This window comes from Canis lupus, chromosome 4 (genome assembly GCF_048164855.1).
Source record: "Canis lupus baileyi chromosome 4, mCanLup2.hap1, whole genome shotgun sequence".
Taxonomy (NCBI): domain Eukaryota; kingdom Metazoa; phylum Chordata; class Mammalia; order Carnivora; family Canidae; genus Canis; species Canis lupus.
In genome coordinates this window covers 25,602,376-25,628,005 of record NC_132841.1, presented here as the reverse complement: position 1 = coordinate 25,628,005, position 25,630 = coordinate 25,602,376, and the positions used below count along the sequence as shown (strand labels likewise).

The following is a 25,630-nucleotide window of genomic DNA, read 5'->3' as shown; positions in this document are numbered from 1 at the left end:
TGAGTAAAATCATATAATTATCTTTCTGATTGACTTATTTCGCTTAGCATAATAACCTCTAGTTTCATTCACATCATTGCAAATGGTAAGATTTCATTTTGGATGGCTGAGTAATATTACATTGTATATATACATATATAAAATACCACATCTTCTTTATCCATTCATCTGTTGATGGACATCTTGGCTCTTTCCATAATTTGGCTATTGTGGACATTGCTCCTATAAATATTGGGGTGCATCTGCCCTTTAAGATCATTATGTTTGTATCCTTTGGGTAATACTTAATAGTGCAATTGCTGGGTTGAAGGGTAGATCTCTTTTTAACTTTTTGAGGAACTTCTACATGGTTTTCCAGAGTAGCTGTACCACCTTGCATTCCCACCAAGAGTGTAAGAGGGATCCCCTTTCTACACATCCTTCCCAACATTTGTTGTTTCGGAACTTGTTAATTTTAGCTATTCTGGTATGTTGAGATTTCTATTTTGTTGCATATATCTATGTGTCTATTTTTATGCCAGTACCATAATGTTTTGATTACAGCTTTGTAGTATATCTTGAGATCTGGGATTGTCATACCTCTAGTTTTGTTCTTTTTCAAGATTGCTTTGGCTATTTGGGGTCTTTTGCGGTTCCATATGAATTTTAGGATTATTTGTTCTAGTCCTGTGAAAAATGCTGTTGGTAATCTCATAGGGATTGCATTAAATCGGTAGATTGTTTGGGATAGTATGAATATCTTTTTTTTTTTTTTAGTATGAATATCTTAACCATACTTGTTCTTCCAGTCCTTGAGTATAGAATATCTTTCCATTTCTTTGTGTCATTTTCTTTTTTTTTTTTTTTTTAGTCTTTTTTTTTCAATTTTCACTTATTTATGATAGAGAGAGAGAGAGAGAGGCAGAGACACAGGCAGAGGGATAAGCAGGCTCCATGCACCGGGATGCCCGATGTGGGATTCGATCCCGGGTCTCCAGGATCGCGCCCTGGGCCAAAGGCAGGCGCCAAACCGCTGCGCCACCCAGGGATCCCCTTTGTGTCATTTTCAATTGCTTTCATCAATGTTTTATCATTTTTAAGTACAGGTCTTTCACTTTTTTGGTTTATTCCTCAGTATTTTATTATTTTTGATGCAACTGTAAAAGAGATTGTTTTCTTAATTCAATAAAGAAACAATCTTGTAGTAGTGAGTGTCTCTACCACCCAGGCTGTGGTCTTGAAATAAACAAGTTTCTCAGTTTTCATTATTTCCACCTGTCATTTCAAATTCCGTGTATTTGTACTTTATCTCATTTTTTATGGATTAGACTATAAGATTCTATACTCTCTTATCCTAATTACAAAGCTAGTGCAAGTAATAATCTATTCAGTATTATACCCTTAATATATTATAATAAAGAATGTATCTAGTCCTTGTCCTAAAACTTTCTGACTGATACGATTGTCTTTCTTATGTGGTGACTCATTGTGGGTCCTTAGATAGCCTCAAGATTGGGTTGGAACTTTGGGTCTACCTATTCCCCCAAGATGGAGGAATAGAGATTGAGTTTAATCACCTGGCCAATGATATAATCAGTCATACCTATGTAATAAAACTGCAATAAAAATTCTGGACACAGGCTTAGTGAAGCTGTCTGGTGGGCAAATACACTGATGTGGTAGGAAGGTGATATGCCTTGAGTATAAGAGGAGAGGTCACAGAAACTCTGCATTCTAACATCCTTCCAGACCCCTCCCTATGCATGTCTGCTCTTGGCTGTTTCTGAATTGTATCTTTATATTAAAGCTGTGATTGTAAGTATAGTGCCTTCTTGGGTTCTGTGAGTCTAGATGAATTATTAAACCTGAGAAGGTTGTGGGAATCCCTGAACTTGTAGCCTAGTTGGTCAGAAGTGTAGGTGGCTCAACTTCAGCTGGAATCTTAAGTAGGGTCAGACTTATGGAGAATTAAGCTCTTAAACCTATATAATCTGACTAAACTTGGGTAGTTACTATCAGAATTGAATTGCAGCCTACCCTGTTGCGGTGGAAACAAAACTAAGGTAAAAAGTAATGATCAAGTAAAAGCAAAGTACACAAGCAAGCATACGTTGTCCATGTTGTTACCCAGTACTAGTGCCCAGAGAGCAAGAAAGATATATGCGTTTTTAAACAAAAAATTGATAGGGCTCAGTACTTTTCAGTTTTACTTTCTACATATCTATAAAACATTTCTTAACACGGTTCCAAGAGTAATGAATTTTAGAGTTGTCATTCAAATTCAAGAGCCAACTTAATAGCTCATGTAATGTACAATGCTCTATTTTATTTATTTTTTTTATAAAGATTTTATTTATTTATTCATGAGAGACACAGAGAGAGACAGAGGCAGAGAAACAGGAAGAGGGAGGAGTAGGCTCCATGCAGGGAGCCGTGTGGGACTCGATCCTGGGTCTCCAGGATTACACCCTGGGCTGAAGGCAGCACTAAACCACTGAGCCACCCAGGCTGCCCCAATGTTCTATTTTATGAAGGGAAAAGAAAAGTATAAGTTAGTAGTGAAGAGGAAATTCAAAGTTAATTCATTACAGGTTAATTTTAATTTTGCATTACTATGTTACATAGAATATATAAAATTGTCAAAGCAAGGGTCAATATTTTTTTCTAAAAAATATTTTAAATGTTGTCAAATATAAAGTAGTTATAAAATTTAGTTTGGTAGATTCAGATTTAAGATGGAATCTTAAATCTTAGATCTTTCTAAGATCAAAAGTAGTGATTAAATATGAGCATAAATATTTGTAAAGATAATTATTTTCGATAATTTGCAAAGATTCAAATTCTCCATACAAAGGAAAAAATTTATACACTCACTTATCTAATATTTAATAAATATATATATATTAGGGAGTGGGACTAATGAAGAATGAAAGTGTGCTGAAGGAACACATCCTAGTATAAAAGAAAACCCATTAAGATGTCATTACTGGGATGGCTGGGTGGCTCAGGGATTGAGTGCCTGCCTTTGGCTCAGGGCGTAATCCCAGAGTTCTGGGATTGAGTCCCACATCGGGCTTCCTGCATGGAGCCTGCTTCTCCCTCTGCCTGTGTCTCTGCCTCTCTCTCTCTGTGTGTCTCTCATGAATAAATAAATAAAATCTTAAAAAAGAAGATGTCATTACTAAACAAACTCATTATTATAACGACACAAAATATTACAGAATCACATTTTAAAAAAGAAACTAGATGAGTAATGGTGGAGGGGGTAGGAGAAGGTGGGGGAGAAGATGTGAAGGAGGTAATATATGAACTGAGGTTATTTTTTTAAAGATTTTACTTTGAAGTAATCTCTATACACAGAGCGGGGCTTGAACTCGCAATCCTAAGATCAAGAGTCCCATGTTCTACTGATTTAGCCAGCCAGGCACTCCAATATATGAACTGAATTTTAATGGATAAGTACAAGTTTACCAGATAGAATTGGAGAGGAGTGAGGATAAAGACTGAGAGAGTGGGTTATGAAAGGACACAAAGCCAAAAGTGACTACAGTGCCTTCTGGAAAATAGTTAATGTAGTACAGGAAAAAGAGGAGCTTGTGGGATACAAGTTAAGACATAAAGATAAAAATAAAGGGCTATAAAATGAAACTAAAGAGTATATAATGGGGATTCATTCATATTCATCTAATGTTTTTAAACATTAGCAAAAATGAAATGAGTCTTTAAAGTCTATACTTTAAAGAAAGATCACTTTTTATTTCTTAAATTATTTTTATTGTGCTAAAATGAATTGGATGGTAGAGTTAAATCATGTTAGTCTTAATTCAGTTTAATTCTTACAGCACATAAAAAAATTTTTTTTTTAAGGAAGGTCTCTGCCCAACAGGGGACCTGAACTCATGACTAAGATCAAGGATAACATGCTCTACTGACTGAGCCAGCCAGGTGCCCCTTTTAAATAAGGCCAGTATTTAACCCTGTTAGTGAATGTCTTACAAACATTCGATAACCAAACATTAAAATAACTCCATTAGAAACAGGCATTCACACGCATTGTTGTTGAGAATGAAAACAGTTATAATTCTTTTGGAGAGCAATTTGGCAACATCTAACAAAATCACATATGCATGTACCTTTGACCCAATAGTCCCATTTGTAGGAATTTACCCTGAAAAAAAAACCCCTCTAAGATCATGAAAATATGAGTGCATAAAGTTATTCAATTAGATTGCTTTTAACTGTAAAATACTGGAAACAACCCAAATGCCCATAGACAAGAGACTGACTGAATACACTCTGGTATATTCAGAAAATGAGGCACAATGCAGCTATTAAAAAAAAGTGAGAGGGCAGCCCGGGTGGCTGAGCAGTTTAGTGCCGCCTTTGGCCTAGGGCATGATCCTGGAGACTTAGGATGGAGTCCCACGTCGGGCTCCCTGCATGGAGCCTGCTTCTCCCTCTGCCTGTGTCTCTGCCTCTCTCTCTCTCTCTCTCTCTCTCTGTCTGTCTCTCATGAATAAATAAATAAAAACTTAAAAAAAAAAGTGAGGAAAATCTCTCTGAGCTTTTATGGAATGATTTCCAAGATAAAATTCACAACAACAAATAAAAGCTAAATGCAAAGAGAACCTACAATGTACTGCATTTCATGTAACAAAGAAGGGATATAAGAAAATATACATGTTTCTCCAATGTTATGCTAAAAGAAATACAAGAATGTGAGCCAGAAACTAATGAGATTATCTACAGGGCAGAGAGTAAGTGGGAAGACAAAGTAGGAAGAATGAGAGAAGGAAGAAAGAAGTAGATGAAAATGAGGTCCTGGGGAGTGACACTTTTAAGTAAGCTATTTGCACAGTTCTGGTGTTTAAAACCATGTAAATGTTTCACACACTTGAAAAAAATTAAAATAATTCAGAATGTTGGGGAATCCTAATAGAATGCAAATAGTAACAAATGAACTTTATTGTAATTAAGTATCATAATCATCCTGAGGGATTAGGGGAAAAAAAGAACTAACCTAAGTAACCTAAAAAAAGTGTTTTGAGAATATAGTCTAAAGCTAAAGACAAAAAGAGCTATACACAAATAGTAAAGTCTAGTTCATAAGTCTCTTTTTCACAGCAAGTATTAATTATCTATTATTGCATGAGAAATTGCTCCAAACTTTAGTGGTTTAAACAAGAAACACTTATCTCATAGATTCTATGGATAAGAAAACCAGGGTTGGCTTAGCTAGGCACCTCTTAATCAAGGTCGTTCTAACAACCACAGCGTAGCCAGGGCTGCAGTCATCTCATGTTTAAGGGAACATGTGCTTCAAAGCTCATTCAGATGGCTGTTGGTAGCCCTCAAGTCCTCCCTGGCTACTGACTGGGGACTCTTTCTTGCTACATGAGACTTTAGGGTTACCCAAAACATGGAGGCTTGCTTTCTCAAGAGTAAGGCCTCTGAAAGTGAGAAAGAGTGAAAATGAGACAGAAGTCACAGTACTTTTGTAATGTAATTTTGGAAATGATCTATTATCACTTTTGCCACAGTCTATTTGTTAGAAGTCACTCTATCTAGCCCCACAGGCACAGAGAGGAGACTACATAAGATCATGAATACTAGGAGGAAGGGAGCAATGGGGGACATTTTATAGGTTGCTTATCACAGTCTGTTTTCTAGTCCACAATTCATGCCCCTCCTATATACAAAATATGCTCACTTTCTCCCGAGGGTGCTTTTGCAATTCTGAAACTACCTTATATATACTTTAGATGTGAGCAAATAAGTCATTAAACTGTAGATGATGAAAGCCAGGTTTCTTACTGCTGAAGAAAAGAAATAGGAATAAGGAAGGAAGGAAAGTTACCTTTAACCCCGTAGTGTTGGACTGCAATCGGAAGAATCATTATGGTGTCATGTTTTTTAATATAAATAGAGATACAGATAGGCAGATATAGATGTGTATATTCATAAATAAACATTTCTTAGTTCTGTTTGCTGAGAGGACCCAGAAGTAAGACAACCAACCAGCAGCACTGAGCACATCTAGTTCCCAGCTCTTGGTGTCTAAATGTTAGTTTCTAATAAATCAGTCTCCAGGACTCTATAGAGAAATGGATGATTCCAGGGCTGAGACAAAGAAAAGATAAGATGAATGGGGAATGACTCATGGTACCAGAAAGTATAGTGCTCAAAAGTTAATGAGGGAACATCAAAAGAACAGATGAGCCAACACGAAGAAGCACCCAATGGCCAAAATCAGGATATTTGGAGAAACAACACAATGACTGCAATGGTTCATAACCCATAGAATAAAATAAACATCCATAAATTATACTGAAGTAAAAAAAATAAGTTAAGAAATTAATAACTGGGGGAGAAGGTGCAGCACAGAAAAATCACCTTACATAAAAAAAAATAATCATTTGGCAAAGACCACAAAATTTATTGGAGGCAAGAATCATCAAATAGATGTTAAAAGTCGTGGGTAAAATATGACAAAAGAACAAAATATTTATGTAATCCCCTTTATTTTCCCACAGGATATTTATATAATTAAATTACCAAAGGAGGGGCACCTGGGTGGCTCAGCGGTTGAGCATCTGCCTTTGGCTCAGGGTGTAATCCTGGGGACCTGAGATTGAGTCCCAAATTGGGCTTCCCACAGGAAGCCTGCTTCTCCCTCTGCCTATGTCTCTGCCTCCAAGTGTCTCTCATGAATAAATAAAATCTTAAAAAAAAAATACAAAAGGAAAAATAATACTTTTAAAGTATATAAACTGGGTCAATATCTCTTTAACTAAGTAATCAAAATATGACCAATAATGAAAAGTGTTGAAATCTTAATATACAGTATGAAAAAACATTACAACAGCATTTCTGAGATATTCTTGCCAAAATGTCTTAATTAGAGGAAATATTAGTCAATCCTACATTGAAGGACATTCTATAAAATAACTGGCCAGTACTCTTCAAAAGTGTCAAGGTCATAAAAGACAAAGGAAAACCAAGGAATTGTTCCAGATTAAAGAGATGAAGAAAATATGAAAACTAAATGCAATATAGGATCCCAGGATAGGTCTGAATCAGAATAAGGACATTAGGAATTTTGCAAATGTGAACATTTTATACAACCACTGCAGAATCATCAAAGTTCAGAAGTGATTGTTGATAATATACTATTACTAATTTCAGAACCTATTTAAATTTTGCTAATTATCCTCTTAATGTCAAAGGTGGCACAGAAAAAATTCAAGCTGAGTCAAAAACACCAGATTTTCTGAATAAAGTCCAATGCTCCTTCCACTGTCATACAAATTTAAAATTTTAATATACAAGGATAAGTCAATTTCACTTAAAAATGAATTAAATAAGAACTTTAAATATTTACACATTAATTTTACATCATGGCATACTAGATAGTTATTAGTACAACAGTCACAAATTTGTAGTATAGTAACTGGAACAAATAAAAAGATTAATTGAAATACTGAGTAACGTGGTATTTATGGCATTAGATAAAATATGATTATCTCTAAAACAATTCAAGCTATTTAAAATTACTGGGCTTTTTACCAATAATGGATGGTGGTCTGGGAATGACTTAAAAACCTTCCTCTATAGAGAGGCAATATAGTTGGTAAAGGGATGGAGTGAAAAGGAGCAAGAAAGGAAGAGTATATAGGTGGGAATCAGAAGAGAAAAGGAGTTAAGTAGAAAGGAAGGGAGATGTAAATCACACAGTTACATAGCCTTTGGCTCTTTCTGAATCCTTCCTATAGCACATCTTTACAACATGCTATTGACATTAGGAGCCTCCCCTGTGTTACTCTGAATCTCATTTTTTCCCCCAGACCAGTAAAATATATCAGAAAGACCCTAAGGAGAAAGTTAAATCTAGGAACTAAATAGCAATCTTATAATGCCATAGTACTGTCTTAATTGAAATTTCATTATCCCCAGCAGAAAATATAAATATATGAGAATTTTATAAGAGCACCATAAGTTTTTATTTATTTTTTGAAGGGGTTATGTATCTTCTCCAAAAACAACTCTTGCCACCTTCCTTGACTGATCTTGTAACAACCTTAGATTTTTGTCTGTGTCAAAGGCTCCTCTTGCTGCTTGTAGCAAAGAAAGAGGAATGGAAAGATCTGTATGAACAGTCTAAGGAAGGTGACTTCTACTTTTCCTTGGAAGAAACAAGGCACTTCTGTATATGTAAAAGGGTAGCATTACCATTTTAGATACAGTCCTATTATGCACATTAATGATGGGAATACCTTGATACAAGTTATATATATATAAAAAAAAGGCCATCTCTTCTAGTGTCAGAATATGGATCTGGTGACAGGCTGGCTCTGAAAATGTTTGAAAATCATTTAATTAAGGACTTAGATTTGACAGAAAGAAGTAGAAATTAAAAAAAAAAAAGAATTCCCTTATAATAAAATATGCACAGGTGCCTGGGTGGCTCAGTGTTTGTGCATCTGCCTTTTGCTCAGGTTATGATCCTGGGGTTCTGGGATAGAGTCCCACATCAGGCTCCCCAAAGGGAGCCTTCCTCTCTCTCTGCCTATGTCTCTGCCTCTCTGTGCCTCTCATGAATAAATAAATAAAATCTTAAAAAAAAATGCATAGATTTGAAAGACAAAGAACTTCCAAAAATTAAAAATAATAACTTCACAAAGAACAGAAAGTTTTCTAACCAAAGAAATTATCTGAGTGAAGATGTATTCATGTATAGCACTTATCATATTTTGTATATTTTCACACATAATTTATAGATTTACACAAATTTCATATTGAAATCGCAAATATCTTCCATGTTACAGATGTACAAAAACTGACAAAAAATTTAGATAAGACAGAGCTTATCAAAGGTTAATGACAATTAAAAGCACTATTATTTTTTAAATTATTAACTTTCATCATTTAAAAAGAATAGATATTAGATTAAAATGGACTTAACAGTGTAAACAAGATATACCAATGAAATCCGCCCCCACCCGAAAGATAAACAGAGAAAAAAAGCCTAACCTATAACCATCTGGTTTGGTAAAAAGATTATAAGGGTTTACTAATAAGGAGACAGCCATTAGTCAGGTTTAGAAAACATGGGTTCGAATACCTAAAGCCAATTTTACATTTCTTTCAAAATGTCCTGATGCGTTCTTGCCAGTAGCATTCCTGTTTTTGGCTGCATTTCACTGTCCTAATGAGATCGAAGAGCTATTCAACAACAACACAATCACATCAACAAACTGTAGAATTATGTTCACTGTTTTGTGACTCATTCATTGATAAAACAGATTTTTTTAAAAAAAGGTTAAATCATCATTCAGGAAAGAGTAATTTTAGTTTCCCGGCCTATACGAGAGATTTTTAATATAGTGAATCCTCTGTAGGGTCAAGAGGTTTAAAATGGATTTCCCTGCAAGATAATGTACGATATAGGAATATTGCCAGCAAAAGGACTGATGAAACAGAGTAACATATAATCTTTATAAACAGAAATCATCTGTGAGATTCAAAATACTAGGTATAGGAGAGGGAGTTTTATCTAGAATGTTATCATTCTTAATCTGTCTGAAATAATTAAGCTGATTCTTCTGCCCAATTTTCAAGCGGTATTTTACTATTTAAAAAATCTTGAAGTGCATTGTATGGGTGATGTGACGTTTCACCATGGAATTAAGTGGTAATTCTTGACAAAGCAGTTATTATCATGAGATAATTGACCTTATTTGAGAGTTAAGCATCCTGAGGCAAAGTTGAGTGTACTTAATCCTGGCAGGTTAATTATCTAGTGATTATGGAGCCTTGAAAGGTATTACTCTGAAGAACCATTTGCAAAATGACACTATTAAAAAAAAAAAAACTTCTTAATTTAATAAAAATGAAAAACAAGAAAAATAATCAAGTTCTTAGTCATGTATTGCTAGATAATGACTACAAAGCAGCTTGCACTAGCAAGCATCAATAGATACAATTATCTGCGTATGGAAAGTTCTTTATTAAGCTGATTACATGTGATTCTACTAACAAATGTTTGTTGTTGAAGGGAAATATTTTAAACTTTGACAATGTCAGAAACAAATTAAAAATATGACATTTAAAGAAGTTATATACTAGTTTCAAAACTACCTTAAATTGTTAAATTCAAGTGTGCAGTTTAAGAGTATAAGATGCAATGTCAACAGGTCACTAAAAATTTTTGAGAAATTTGTTTCCATGCATTTCTGAATCTCAGTCAAAAGTAAACCATGCTAATCAAAATCACAAAGAGATGTTACATCCATTAGGATGGCTACTGTCAAAAAAAGGGGAAAGTTATAAATGTTAGTAAGGATATAGAGAAATTGAATACTGTGCTTTGCCAGTGGGAATAGAAATGGTGCAGCTGCTGTGAAAAACAATTTGGTGGTTCCTCAAAAAGTTAAACACAGAATTATTATCATACAATCTGGTAGTTCCACTTCTAGGTAAATACCTAAAAATCCTGAAAGCAGGTACTCAAACAGATACTTGTACAGCACTATTTATAGCAGCATTATTCACAAAAACCGAAAGGCAAAAATAAATGAATGTCTATTAACGGATAACTTAATAAAGACAAAATTCATGGATAAAGACATGTTACGTGGATAAACATTGAAAACATTAAGTTAAGTGAAATAAACCATATACAAACAGACAACTATTGTGTGTGATCCTACTTAAACCTAGAGGAGGCAAATTCATAGAGACAGACAATAGAATCGTGGTTATCAGGGATGTGGGGAGTTATTGTTAAATATGCAGAGTTTCTGCTTGGGATGATAAAAGGTTCTGGAAATGGATAGTGCTGTTGGTTGAACAACACTTTGGGTATATTTAATGCTACTGAATTGTACGCTTAAAAATGGTAAATTTTCTGTTGTGTGTTTTTTACTACAATGAAAGAAAAGAAAGGAAAAAAGTAAATTATATTACTTAATAATTATCCTTTGTTTTTATCACATTAATGCAGCAAGGTATTCCTGTGGACACTTCTACATTGCACCCGGATTTGCCTAACCAAATATTTTCAGATATTCCCTGGAGAAGAATATCCTTTTCTCTGGGCAAATCAGATTAAAGAAATAGGATTAAGAAATGGGGGATCCCTGGGTGGCGCTGTGGTTTAGGGCCTGCCTTTGGCCCAGGGCGCGATCCTGGAGATCCGGGATCGAATCCCACGTCGGGCTCCCGCTGCATGGAGCCTGCCTCTCCCTCTGCCTGTGTCTCTGCCTCTCTCTCTCTCTGTGTGCCTATCATAAATAAATAAAAAAATAAAAAAAAAAAAGAAATGGGAAAAATCTAACTCAAAAGGTACTACAGCATTTAACTACAGGTTAGCCTGTAAATACTAACCATGAAAAAAGAATATCTAAAATTAAATATGATAGGCATTTTATTTTAGATTTCAGAACAAGAACTTTGCTGACTTAGAATAAAACCAGTCAGTGTTACTAAATATTAGTATGTGTGAGAAAATGAATCCTTAGGTTTTAAAAAACATTTTAAGCTGTTAAGAGGAAATTTAAAGAATCCTGTAGTATTTCTGTACAAATCCCTCACTTTACACATGAAGATTTAAACGAATAGTAATTGACTAATAAATCAACAAGTTGATTAAAGTTATGCATTTTATTAATATATAAATATATATCATTTGCTAATATTTAAAGGAGGGTCAAAATTTTTGAGTGTCTGCTGATATTCTAGAATCTTTCTTATAGAACCAGATTCATGATTCATAGTTTATAATTTCCAGTTTCAGTTTTTTTAAGCAGAGTGAAAACTTGTAGACACTTATAAAGCTACTTCTGGGTGTAGATATTTATAAATTTTTGCTTCTTTTAATATTTTATAATTTTCATACCCATATCTAATTCAAGAGCAGTTTTTTTAAAGTAACTTCTCTTGGGGCAGCCTGGGTGGCTCAGCAGTTTAGTGCCGCCTTCAGCCCAGGGCCTGATCCTGGAGACTCGGGATCAAGTGCCTGCATGGGGCCTGCTTCTCCCTCTGCCTGTGTCTCTCTCCCTCTCTCTCTCTCCCTTTCTCTCTCATGAATAAATAAATAAAATCTAAAAAAAAAAATTTATCTTTATTGAATTTTGTACCCCAATTTCATTCATTAAACAAATCCTCATTCTATTTGTATTCACATTTTATCAGATTATATAACTGAATAATTAATGAAGACAAACTGCATTAAAAAGGTTTAGAAACAAATAAATAGACTCTTTGTAAATAAAGAACATTGTGGGAGGAGAAGTAAGGTGGTATACTAGAGAAGAGCCTAATATCCACGAGTTCTACCTCATTTACTTAGAACTTCTTGTTATGTTTAATCAAGGGAACGAGAAGTGCGTATTATCAAAGCAAGCTAGTTAAGTAAAACTTAATTAAGAGAGGAACAGGGGAACCCTGGGTGGCGCAGCGGTTTAACGCCTGCCTTTGGCCCAGGGCGCGATCCTGGAGACCCGGGATCGAATTCCACGTTGGACTCCCGGTGCGTGGAGCCTGCTTCTCCCTCTGCCTGCGTCTCTGCCTCTCTCTCTCTCTCTCTCTCTGTGACTATCATAAATAAATAAAAATTAAAAAAAAAAAAAAAGAGGAACAAGATCAACATTTGTAATAACACTTCCAATACCACCTAGAAAAAAGGAGTACTTTCTATGCATTAAAAACCAGCTACAGATTGTGTAGATTAAATGACAGCTTTTTTTTTTTTTTTTTAAAGATTTATTTATTTGGGAGAGAGAGAGTGTGAGTTCACCTGTGAGAACACAAATGGGGAGGGGAGAGAGGCAGAGGAAGAGGGAGAAGCAAACTCCTCACTGAGCAGGGCTCAATCCAGGTCCTTGGATTGTGACCTGAGCCAAAGGCAGACACTTAACTGACTGAGCCACCCAGGTGGCCCTAACTGATGGTTTTTGTGGAAAACATATGTAACTTTAAAGCATTACTCAATGGTGGGGTATGATAATCTTTAATAGTCTGTTAAGATTAAAACCCAGGACTATCAAAGAACTCCTCCTTTGGCTTGATAACACCACCGAAATATAAGGAAATCTATCATGGAAATAACAGAAATTTGATACATGGTTAACAAAAAATAAACTGGTACTTATTCATTTTAACATTGGTTCTTTGGAACTTTTTATCTGACTCTACATAATTTTTCCTATTTTTAAACTATTATCAATGGAATCACAGTATATATTTTTAAAAATTGCTTTATGAGATATAATTGTCATATACTAACCTGCACAAATTAAAAGTAGGTAGGTAAGTGTTGACACATGAATCAAGTCCTAAAACCATTATTAACATCAAGATAAGGAACACATCCATTATTTTCAATATTTTCCTAACATCTGTTTGTGATCATTGCCTCACAGTACATCTCTATCTCTAGGCAACCATGGATCTACTGTCACTATGGATTAGTTTCAATTTTCGAGAATTTAATTTAAATAGAATCATACAGTATACCTCTGTCTGGCATCTCTTCTTTCACTCAGCATATATATTCTAAGATTCAACCATGTAAGGTGCATGTAAAATAATTCACTTCTTTCATAGTTGAGTAGTATTCTACTGTATGGATATGTAATAATTTGTTCATCCAGTCACCAGTTGATTGACATTTTGGTTCCTTCCTGACATTGGGTATTACAAATAAAATTGCTAAAAAACAAAACAAAACAAAACAAAAAACCCCAAATAAAATTGCTATGAGGGGATCCCTGGGTGGCGCAGCGGTTTGGCGCCTGCCTTTGGCTCAGGGCGCGATCCTGGAAACCCGGGATCGAATCCCACGTCGGGCTCCTGGTGCATGGAGCCTGCTTCTCTCTCTGCCTGTGTCTCTGCCTCTCTCTCTCTCTCTCTCTCTCTCTGTGACTATCGTAAATAAATAAATAAAATTAAAAAAAATTGCTATGAGCATTTGTTTATGTTTCTATAGGAACATATGATTTCATTTCTCTTGGGTAAAATACCCAAAGGTGGACTATGGCAGGTGGATATTTAAGTTTCTAAGAAACTGGTAAACTTTTTCAAAGCAGTTGTAGTATTTACATTCTTGCCAGCTGTATATGACAATTCTAGCTCTATATTTTGCCAATATTTGGTATGGTCCCACTTTTTAATTTTGGACACTCGAATTGCAAGGACCTAAGTATGCTTTTTTGGATATGGATATTCAACTGCTACAGCATGATTTGTTAAAAAGACTATTCTCTGTGGAATGACCTCTGAAACTTTGTTGAAAAATCAATTATGGGTCTATTTATGTACTATCCCTCTGTTTCATGATCCATTTGTCTATCTTCAGGCCAATGCCACAATGTATTGATTGCTATAGCTTTATAGTAAGTCTTGAAACCATGTAATATAGGTCCTCTGATTTTGTTTTTTTTTAAAGTTGGCCTGGCTATTCTAGTCCAGGGCTTTTCCATATGAATTTTAGAATAAGTTTGTTGACTCCCACCAAAAAAACCTCCTGTGATTTTGATTAAATTATGTTGAGTTTTTACACCAATTTGAGAACTGATACTTAACAATAGTCTTAAAATCTACAAACGTGCTATTGATCTTCATTTAATTCTCTTTAAGTTTTTTCAACAATGTTTTGTAGTGTTTAGTATATACAAACTTTGCAGATCTTTTCTTGGATTTATCCCAAATATGTCATACATTTTTATGATATCAGAAACAACATTTTTATTTTTCATTTATTTTTTAAAGTTTTATTTAAGTATCTCTACACTACACGCAGGTTCGAACTGCCCAACCCTGAGATCAGGAGTAGCATGCTCCTCCAACAGAGCCAGCCAGGCGCCCTGGTTTCAGAAAAGTATGTTTTAATTAATGAATTTCTATTTATTTATTTCTCTTCTCAGAAGAGAAAATTCCAAGTAGACTTCTGCTGAGCATGGAGCCCTATGTGGGGCCCCACTGTAACCCTGAGATCATGATCTGAGCTGAAATCAAGAGTTGGATACTTAACTGACTGATCCACCCAGAAGCCCCAGAAATAGTATTTTTAATACCAATTTCTGAGTATTTGCTGTTAACATATAGAAATACAATTTGTTTTTGTATGTTTATCTTGTACCCCACAACCTTGCTAAACTCTTTTAGTTGTAAGTAGCTTTTTGCAGATTTTATAGAATTAAAAAAAAAAAACAATTACAGTGTTTGATAATAGAGATCATTTTACTTTTTCCTTTCTAATCTGTATGTTTTTTATGCCTTATTAGCATGGTACAATGTTGGATAGAAGTTTAGAGTTTTGTTCCTGATCTTATAAGGAATATATTCAGTCTTTCATCACCAAGTCTGATGTTAGTTGTACATTATTTGTGGATGTCCTTTGTTGGACTGAAGAAGTTTTCTTCTATTAATATTCTGAGGGCTTTTTATCAGGAATGGATGTTGGATTTCATCAATTGTTTTCTGTCTCTATTCAGATGATCATGTTTTCTTCTCAGTTTTACGAAGGTGGATCATATTAATTGATTTCTGTATTTCTGGTCATGATTATCCTTTCTATATATTGTTGGGTTTGATTTGCTGAAATTATCTTAATAATTTTTGCATCTATTTTTATGAGGGATATTGGTCTGTAGCTTTTAATTCTTTGATTTGGTACGATTTCTTCTTCAACAGTTTGAGATAGTTTGTATAGCACTGTTATTATTTCTTCCTTAAATTTGTGTTTGCAGCAATTTGGCACTAGGATTTTCTTTGTGGGAAAGGTTTTTAACTAAAAATTCAATTTCTTTAATAGATAACCTGAATAGCCCCATTTCTAGTTTTTCTTGAGTGTGCTTTGGTTACCGTATGCTTTTCAAGGAATTTGTCCATTACATACAGGTGGTTAAATTATATTGGAATAATACTGTTAGGAGAGGAACCGCAATATCTTCTACTCTAGTCTAATTTGCTGCATTAGTGTTCTGAGTACTCTATCTGGAGCCCCATGAATTATGGGGTTATTTACTCTGGCTCACAGAACAAGAATGATTACAGGTTCTACATGCACTCTGAGGATTATTCTCTCTAATCTTTTCAGGAGGTTCCCAACTTCACCAGTTTCCTGACAAATATGTACCGATTAGTTCTCGGCTGAAGACTTGGGTGGGACTCTGCAAATCTGTGTTCTCTATGTAGCTCTTTTCTCCCTGATACTCTGACTTGCAAACTCTAGCTGTCCAGCTGTTAGATTTCCCAAATTTTTAGTTCCATTTCCTCAATTCAAAAGAGACTGCCCAGAGGGTTCCCCACTTTGTGCTTTAGCCTGGAAATTCTCTCCAAGCACTAAGCTGAGGTAACCATAGGGATCACCTCATTCATTTCTTGTCTCACAAGGATCAATGTGAAGAGAGAACCTTGGTGGACAAGGTGTTTTCAAATTTTTAGTATTAAGGCTATCAGGAAAGTTTTAAAGTATCATTAGTAGTGTACAACTTCTGTAAAACGGAAGGTGGTATCAGGTAGAAAATAAGAGCCAAGTTTGTTTCTGCTAACTGTTGATATTTTGAAAATTTATAGTAAGGACAGATTTTTTAAAAGACCTTATTTATTTATTATTTTTATTTATTTATTTGAGAGAGAGAGAGTGTGTGTGTGGACCCTGGGATCATGACCTGAGCCAAAGGCAGATGCTTAGTCAACTGAACCATCCAGGTGACCCAATAAACACAAATTTGATTGTTGTTTTGGGGGTGAGGGGGAGAAAGATAAAACAATCCTTTATGTATTCCCCGAGGAAAATATTTTATATTTCATTGCATTTTAGAAATAAAATATCCCTTTTTTTCCTGGAGAGCTAAAGATAGTTTATTATTACTAAAGTATTCAAGGAGAACAATGAAAGATGAGATTAAAGAAATAAAACAATGCCACAACTGCTTTTTATAATCAAATATGGAATCATTTCCATTTATCCTTATTAAATTTTATCACTCAACTGATATTTCCAGTCTATTAAAGTTTTCCAAAGTCTCATTTTGACATTCAACTTACTTGATATTTGTTAAAGTATTGCATTATTTGCATTCTCTGCATTTGCATTATCTGCAAATACAGCTTTATCTGAATCATGGATAGCTGAGCAAAGCTTAGAGTAAATACTGAGGCATACCACTAGAAATCTATTTATTTTGAGATTGGTTCAATAAAATACCAAATATATCTAATTGCCCTGTATTCAATATTTATTATCCTATAATCCATATTATGACATGGTCTCAAATATACTATACATCTATTGTTTATTGGTCTGCCATAATAGATACTACATATCTACTGAAATGAATTTTAATGAATAGTAATTACACCAACAAAGTAAAAAGCTATCCTGACATGACTTATAGCTTGTAATTTTACAACTTCCTCTTCTAAGTAGGGAAAAACGATTCCCTCAATAATCTATACTATAGGGCAGTTCTGGTGGCTCAGCGGTTTAGTGCCGCCTTCAGCCCAGGGTGTGATCCTGGAGAACCAGGATCAAGTCCCATGTCGGGCTCCCTGCACGAAGCCTGCTTCTCCCTCTGCCTGTGTCTCTGCTCTCTCTCTCTCTCTCTGTGTCTCTCATGAATAAATAAATAAAATATTTAAAAAAATCCATACTATATATAGGTTACAATAGCATAATCACTCTCCTATTCTCTAAGTGCTAGTCTAACTTTACTGGTTTGTAGAATCAATCATATCAACACATAAGATAAAATTTTACCATTTTAGCCATGTTAAGTGTTCAAATGGAGTTACCTTAAATACATTCATAATGCTGTACAATCATCACCATTATCCATTTCCAGACCTTTTCGTTATCCCAAATAGAAGCTTTGTACCCACGAAACATAACTCAATTCCCCCTTTCCCATAATGCCTGGGCAACCACTATTCTACTGTCTTGTCTCTATGAATTTGACTATGCTAGGCACCTCATATTAAGTGGAGTCCTTAAAGGAAAATCCAGTAGTTGTGTATGGCTTGTTTCACTTAACATAATGTTTGCAAAATTCATTCATGTTGTATTATTCACCAGAGTTTCATTTCTTTTTAAGGCTGAATAATATTTCATTTTATGTATATACCAAATTTTATCTATTCATTTGGCGACTGGAAATAATGCTGCCATAAATAGTGGTGTACGAATATTAGAATTTCTGCTTTCAGGACTTTTGGGTATATGCCTATTAGGAGAACTGCTGGATCCTATGGTAATAATTCTACATTTAACATTTTGAGGAACCACCAAATTGTTTTCCGCAGCAGTACCATTTTACATTCCAATCAGCAATGCAAAAGTGTTCTGATTGCTCCACCTCCTTGGCAAATGTTTCTCCTCTCCATATTTTTGAAAATAACCATCCTAATGTGTATCAAGTGGTATCTCATTTTGGTTTTTAAATGCATTTCGCTAATGGTTAGTGATGGTGAACATCTTTTCATGTGCTTATTATCCATTTGTATATCTTCTTTGGAAAAATGTTTATTTAAAGTCCTCTGACAATTTATGAATTGGGTTGTTTTCTTGTTGAGATATATATTCTGGATGTTAATCCCTCACCAGACATTTCATTTGTAAATATTTCTTCTTATTCCAGGCTTTCATTTAATTATTTTTTTGAGTTTTATTTAAATTCCAGTTAGTTAACATACAGTATATTAGTTTCAGGTGTACATTATAAACATTCAACACTCATAGTGACCTCAAACAATGGATTTGGAAGCCTTCTTTCCTTTTCTATTTTTTGAAATAGTTTGAGAAGAATAGGTATTAACTTTTTAAAAAATATTTAGTAAAATACACTTGTGAAACTATTTGGCCCTGGACTTTTGTTTGTTGTGGGTTTCTTGATTATTGATTCAATTTTTTTTTTAAGATTTTATTTATTTATTCATGAGAGACAGAGAGAGAGAGAGAGAGGCAGAGACACAGGCAGAGGGAGGAGCAGGCTCCATGCAGGGAGCCTGATATGGAACTTGATCCCAGGACCCGAGATCATGCTCTAAGCTGAAGGCAGACACTCAACCGCTGAGCCACCGAGGTGTCCCTTGATTTAATTTCTTTGCTGGTTATGGGTCTGTTCAAGTTTTCTATTTCTCCCTGTTTCAGTTTTGGTAGTTTATATGTTTCTATGAATTTATCCATTTCTTTCAGGTTGTTCAATTTGTTGGCTTATAGTTTTTATCATATTCTAATTGTTTGTATTTCTGTGGTGTTGGCTATTATTTTTCCTCTATCATTTGTGATTTTATTTTTTGTGTCCTTTCTCTTTTCTCCTTTGATAAGTTTGGCTAAAGGTTTATCAATATTATTAATTTTTTCAAAGAACCAGCTCCTGATCTGTTCTATTTTTTTTTTTTTAGTTTCTATATAATTTATTTCTGCTCTAATTTTTATTATTTCCTTCCTTCTGCTGGCTTTAGGTTTTAGTTTCTTGATAGTGTCCTTTGATGCACAAAAGTTGTTAATTTTGATGAAGTCCAAATATTTTTTTCTTGTTCTTGCTGTGCATTTGGAAGTTTTTATTTATTTATTTATTTATTTTTAAAGTGAGGACCATTTTGATATCAGCATTTTCTGCAAACCTAATAATCCTGGGCATTTATTCTTTTCTATTCTTCCAAATCTATGCCAAACTTTTAGTGTTATTCTCTGGTTCTGTAAATGCTATCTTTTTTACATGTGTTTAACAAATGTTTTTTTTTTTTTTTTAATTCTGAGACAGATACAGCATACACACAGAAGTCAGGGGAGGGGTAGAGGGAGAGGGAGAGAGAGAATCTCCAGCAGACTTTGCACTGAGCAAGGAGTCCGACATGGGACTCTATTTTATAACCCTGACATCATGACCTGAGCTGAAACCAAGAGTTGGATGCTTAACCAACTGAGCCACGCACATGCCCCAAATGTGAGCTCTTATTAAACAATTTTCTGCATGCTCCAATGTTTTGTTTTTAAGGCTCCTCCCCATTGCTTTCTTAATTGTGGTCATTTGATATTATAAAGTCAGTATTCAACTTTTGATGGTATTTAATTCCCTCAAGTTTAATTCTAAAGGCTCATTCTTTGGAATGATAGTTATCTTTTAAAAAGTTTATGAATTTGTCTTCTAAAGTACAGAACATACATTTAACTATTGCCATTTGATCTTTCCTGACAACAAAGAACTGAGTTCAAATAGCAATTTCTCCCAAGGATTCTCACACCACCATACTGATGACCAATTCTTTCATGTTATTTTAAAAGGCCAGATTAGCACTTTTCCTAGTTATTTCCTTTTTCCTTCAGAAAATAAAACTAGAGATAAAGAAAATGTGAATTGTAGATTTTAATCAAATGAGACTTCTAGCAGATACTTAGGCCATTACCACTATTTCTTGCCATTATGTCAGTTTGTGAATCATCAAAAATGTAGCATTTAAATCCTTCAAAGTGTCTTTGAAGATATTCAGACCATATTATTTCTACAAATCACCAAGGTAATCTCATAAATTATGTCCAGGTCAAATTTATGTTATTCTATACAGACAACACAGTTATCTTATTTGGATACAAGATTAGTGAATATAATCAAACTATGTTATAGTTATAGACTTTGAGTCAAAATGGACTTCTGGGATAGCCAGTACAATATGTTCACTTTACACATAAGACCCTGAGATTCATGAAAGGTAAGTGATACTGCCCAGGTCACAAGAAGATATACTGAAGGTCTCTATTTTTTTTTTTTTTTCTATTCCATGGATGTTTAAAGTCTATAGGTTAAACAGAGGCTATAAATACTATATGAGCAAAAAAAATTACTTTCCACTAATTTTGAATAAAAGAAAGTATAATCTTGGTAAAAAGAAAAAACGATGAAAGTTAAAAAAAAACTATTTTATCACTTTCAAATACAACATACAAATATAAGCAAAAATGATATTAATAACAAAATTCAATACAAATGATAATATATCAACATTTACTCACAATTTATTAAATGGACTCATACTTTTAATAAATATTTAAATTTATAAACATTCATTTTAGACCAAATGTCCCTTACCTGAATCCATGAGAATTGCAGAGGATAATATTATTTAACTGGTCAGAAAACAAATCAGTTGATGTGAAGGGATCAGGATAAGGGGAAAGGTTGACTGAAAGGGTTGACAGAAGTGATTTGATTGTGGTCATGGCTACATGTCATGTATGTGTTTGCAAAAGCTCACAGAAATGTACAGCAAAAAGTTAATTTTACTGTATGTAAATTATAAACCTCAATAATCCTTTAAAAGACCAATTTCTTACTATGAAAGAAAACTAGTGTATAGTGAATAAAATATTACAAATATTAAATTAGAGGGGTTTAAACTGAGGCAGTTTTGTTGTGTAATTTTCAATTATATTTTTTCAAGTATTTCTGTTTTTATTTCTAAACTTACACACAAACCAAAAAAATACCTCCCCCAACCCAAAAAAGCCCAGAAAAACATCAGGCACTTATTTTTTTAAAAAGCAACTCACCGTCTCATTTCCAAAAAGTATGTCAATATAAGGCATAACTTTCATCAATGATTCCTTGTAGAACTGACTAATAAATGGTGCAGACAAATTCAAAGTGAAAATTCTGTTGTTTTCAGAAGCATGGTTAGCCACTTTTAATACCGATTCTGGGGAAACTGTAAGAAAAAAGCCCTGGATAAAGAAAAGAGGAGGGGAAATTAAAAATGCCATCTCCACAGAGTCATTCTTGGTCAGAATAAAAGGCACCTATAAAAAATGCAAAAGTCTATGTATTATGAACTTTAAAATACAGGTATAAAATGCAAGGCAGAAAACAGCAGCATTTGATTAGAAGAAAAATCTATCATTTGAGTACAATATGCTTAATATGTGCCATTATGTCAGAGTATAATCCATTACTTATTTTATATTAGATTTCTATTATCAATACTGAAAGAATTCTGGGAATCCACAGAATAAAAAATATTTCAAAGGTCTCATTTGAGACAATGATTACATTTAAATTAGAGAAACCGTAAAGGCAGATTGGATCCTTTTAGCTTCTTATAAATAGTTTGGATTCTTGTAAGTAATATACTACTTATTAAAAACTGAAATTAGTTTAGAAATGAAGTTAGTTTACTAAGATCATTAGTCTGTTAGCTTATGAAACATCTAAGGTGAAGTTTTTAGGAAGATTCTGACTTGAGGGAATCCCTGGGTGGCTCAGCGATTTAGCGCCTGCCTTCGGCTCAGGGCATGCTCCTGGAGTCCCGGGATCAGGTCCCACGTCAGGCTCCCTGCATGGAGCCTGCTTCTCCCTCTGTCTGTGTCTCTGTCTGTCTCTCTCTTTGTGTCTCTCATGAATAAATAAATACAATCTTTAAAAAAAAATAGGGAAGATTCTGATTTGAAAATTTCAAATAATGAAAAAATAATAGAAAAATACTTTAATTATAACTTATCGAGTATCGAGCAGGGCTTCTTGCTCAGTGGAGAGTCTGCATCTCCCTGTCCCTCTGCTATTCCCCCTGCTTGTGCTCTCTCTCTTAAATAAACAAATAAAATCTTAAAAAAAAAAAAAGATTTGTACTTCCTAGATAAAAAACAGTGTAAGTGAGACACCTGGGTGGCTCAGTGGTTGAGCATCTGCCTTTGGCTAAGGTTGTAATGCTGGGGTCCTCACAGGGAGCCTGCTTCTCCCTCTGCCTATGTTCCTGCTTCTTTCTCTCTCTGTGTCTCTCATGAGTGCATAAATAAAATCTTAAAAAAAAAAGTGTAAGCAAAGACATGGATGCTTATATTGGAAATTGATTTGAATGGTGCATGAGTAAAGACTGACTACACAAAGGGCAACAGAGGATAAAGTAAAAAAGGCCAGTTAAGAACACAAAAGGCAGGGATGCCTGGGTGACTCAGCAGTTGAGTCTGCCTTCAGCTCAGGGTAAGACCCAGGATCCGAGATCAAGTCCCACATCAGGCTCCTTGCAGGGAGCCTGCTTCTCCCTTTGCCTCTCGCTCTCTCTGTCTCTCATGAATAAATAAATAAAAACTTGAAGAAACAACAACAACAACACAAAAGGCCTTGAGTGGCACATTAGGAGTCTCTCAGGCAGGGTGAGGATAGATGAAGGGTAATGAAGATTTCCTTGAAAGAAAGGACTAATAAGCTTGTGTGAAAATTGAAAGAATGTTAATCTGGACAGCAACAATTCATAACAGTCAAAAGCAGAAAAGAAAAACATAAAGAATCAGAGGAAGGGAACTGAGGACAGCAGAAATGATGACAGAGAAATCCAAAAGGGAAATTTTAAGAATATACTTAAAGGTACCCAATACTATCAATGGGTAGGAAAGAAAAGATGAGCGAAAGCCACCGGATTGGATGATTAAGGGGAAGTACTTATGGCATACAGATTTAATCTAATAGGATTAAATTTCTTTTAAAATTACAAAAAGGCTATTGGAATGTTCAACCATAACTGAGGGACTAACCACATCCATCATGTAAACTCTAAAAAGTTTAAAAAGAAAAAAGTATTTTTTCTATTACTTTCAAATTGAATATTAAGAGGATACTAAAAATTTAATTTTGAGGCAGGAGTCATGTACACTTGGATATGAAGGGGTTTATTGCCCTTATAAGCTCTGAGATATTAAGAAAGAATTTTATAGTATAATTGTTTCTTATTACTTTAAAGGATTGTTAATGAAATCCTAATAAGAATGTTTCCTTATTATAATAACATAATATTTTCTCATTATTTAAAAATCCCAATCCATTTATTCTTTAGCAATATTCAACCGTTCTAAAAGGTAACAAGTCTTAGTTGTAGGTAACATTATTTTTTAAATGTTTTCACCTTTCTTTTTTAATCGACTACCATGTCACTTGCAAACTATGAACATCCAAGCTGTTTCCTTTGCTATTTTTGTCACTTGGGGAATTAAAATGAACAGTTTATATAGCATCTTGTCTCCATAGTAATAAGTATGTACTTGCTTTTTAGTCTTTCATTTAATGAGGAGTGTTTAAACCCCTCACCCCCCCATTTCTCCCCAGACTGCTCCAGCATGAAATAAAAACCTCCCAGAGCTAGCCTTCTGCCAGCTGTGGATTAACCACAGACAGCCATAGAATGGCCTACACAAATAGTAACCTGGTCAAATAATTAGGCTTCTCACCAACTTCGGACTGAAAATTTGATCTGTGCTAAAATACATCTGATTGTAATTTAAGGTACTGAACAGTATGCCCCTGGAGTCTAAATCTGGCCTCATTCCAAATGTGTGTATGTGTGTTTTACTTTAAAATGCAACACAAGAGTATTGTGACGTGGACAATATAACTTCCATTTTGTTTTGTTAATTTTATAAAGAATATACAAAAAACTATCAGCTTTTAAACGAGGAAAATTCACAATTTAAACTAATCCCATTTTTGAATAGTCTCTTGTTTTACTTAAAGTAAATATTTTAGTATTTAAACAATTTAGGATTTGTGTTCTGTTCTAGTACAAAGACTTAAAATTGATGCCAACCATAATTTTTCTTCCTAGATTTATATCCTTTGCTAGGCCACACATTCTAGACTGTATTATCACTAAAAATGAAAACAGTGCCATTAGAAAATTTTTTTTCAAGTGTCAGGTTTACAATAAAAACAGGCCAATCGTTTATATGGCTCTAGTTTACAAAAGTATATAATCAAGAAATTTTGTAATTTCTAATTTGGGATTTCAATCTATACAACAGTTAATCCTATTACTCTTTGTCCCTATGAGCAACTGAAAGCAAAGCATATTCTAACACTTAAAAGATCTGATAATATTAATCAGTACTGAATGTGAGGCAAGATGATTTTATTCATTAAAATGGTAAACAAGGGATCCCCGGGTGGCTCAGAGGTTTAGCACCTGCTTTCGGCCCAGAGTGTGATCCTGGGGACCCGGGATCGAGTCCCACATCGGGCTTCCTGCATGGAGCCTGCTTCTCTCTCTGCCTGTGTCTCTGCCTCCTCTCTCTTGTCTCTCATGAAAAAATAAATACAATCTTAAAAAAAAAAGGTAAACAAAACAGAACAAAAAGGAGTAGGAGGGATGGGGAAAGACTAAGGCAGAGCCAAAGAACCATTTTAGCATAGCCACACTTGATGCTTAGAAACCTGTGTGTTTGAGATTGAACTGTGCAGGTCCACTTATGCACAGATTTTTTTTTTTTGATAAATACAATCAATACAGTCCTATAAATGTATTTTCTCTTCCTTATAAGTTTTTAAGTAACATTTTCTTTTCTCTAGCTTACTTTATTTATTGTAATTATGTATTTAATAGACTGTTTATGTTACGGGTAAGGCTTCTGGTCAATGATAGTTTACTACTAAGTAGTTAAGTTCTGGATGAGTCAAAAGTTATATGCACATTTTTGACTGTGCGAGGTGCTGGTACCCCTAACCCCTGCGTTCTTCAAGAATCAACTGTAAATAAATTTGTCATCCAATTACTCTGAGGATTTCTTGGTGTAGTTTAGATGCTACATAGGAGGATGTAAAATAATTAAATTCCTTAATATACTAAAAGATAAGGAAAGGAGGGATCCCTGGGTGGCACAGCAGTTTAG

General features: G+C 34.4%; 1 protein-coding gene across 20 annotated transcripts in view; it reads right to left on the bottom strand.

The window, feature by feature from the left end:
- Positions 1-25,630, bottom strand: part of ADK (adenosine kinase) — a 506,565-nt gene that overhangs the window by 139,822 nt on the left and 341,113 nt on the right. For 18 of the 20 annotated variants that reach the window (XM_072823669.1, XM_072823668.1, XM_072823678.1 and 15 more), the window contains one exon: positions 21,533-21,703. The exons of the other annotated variants lie outside the window; for them this stretch is intronic. In XM_072823669.1, the coding sequence (XP_072679770.1) occupies positions 21,533-21,703 (171 nt within the window). The remainder of the gene's footprint in view (positions 1-21,532; positions 21,704-25,630) is intronic. 20 annotated transcript variants of the gene reach the window in all.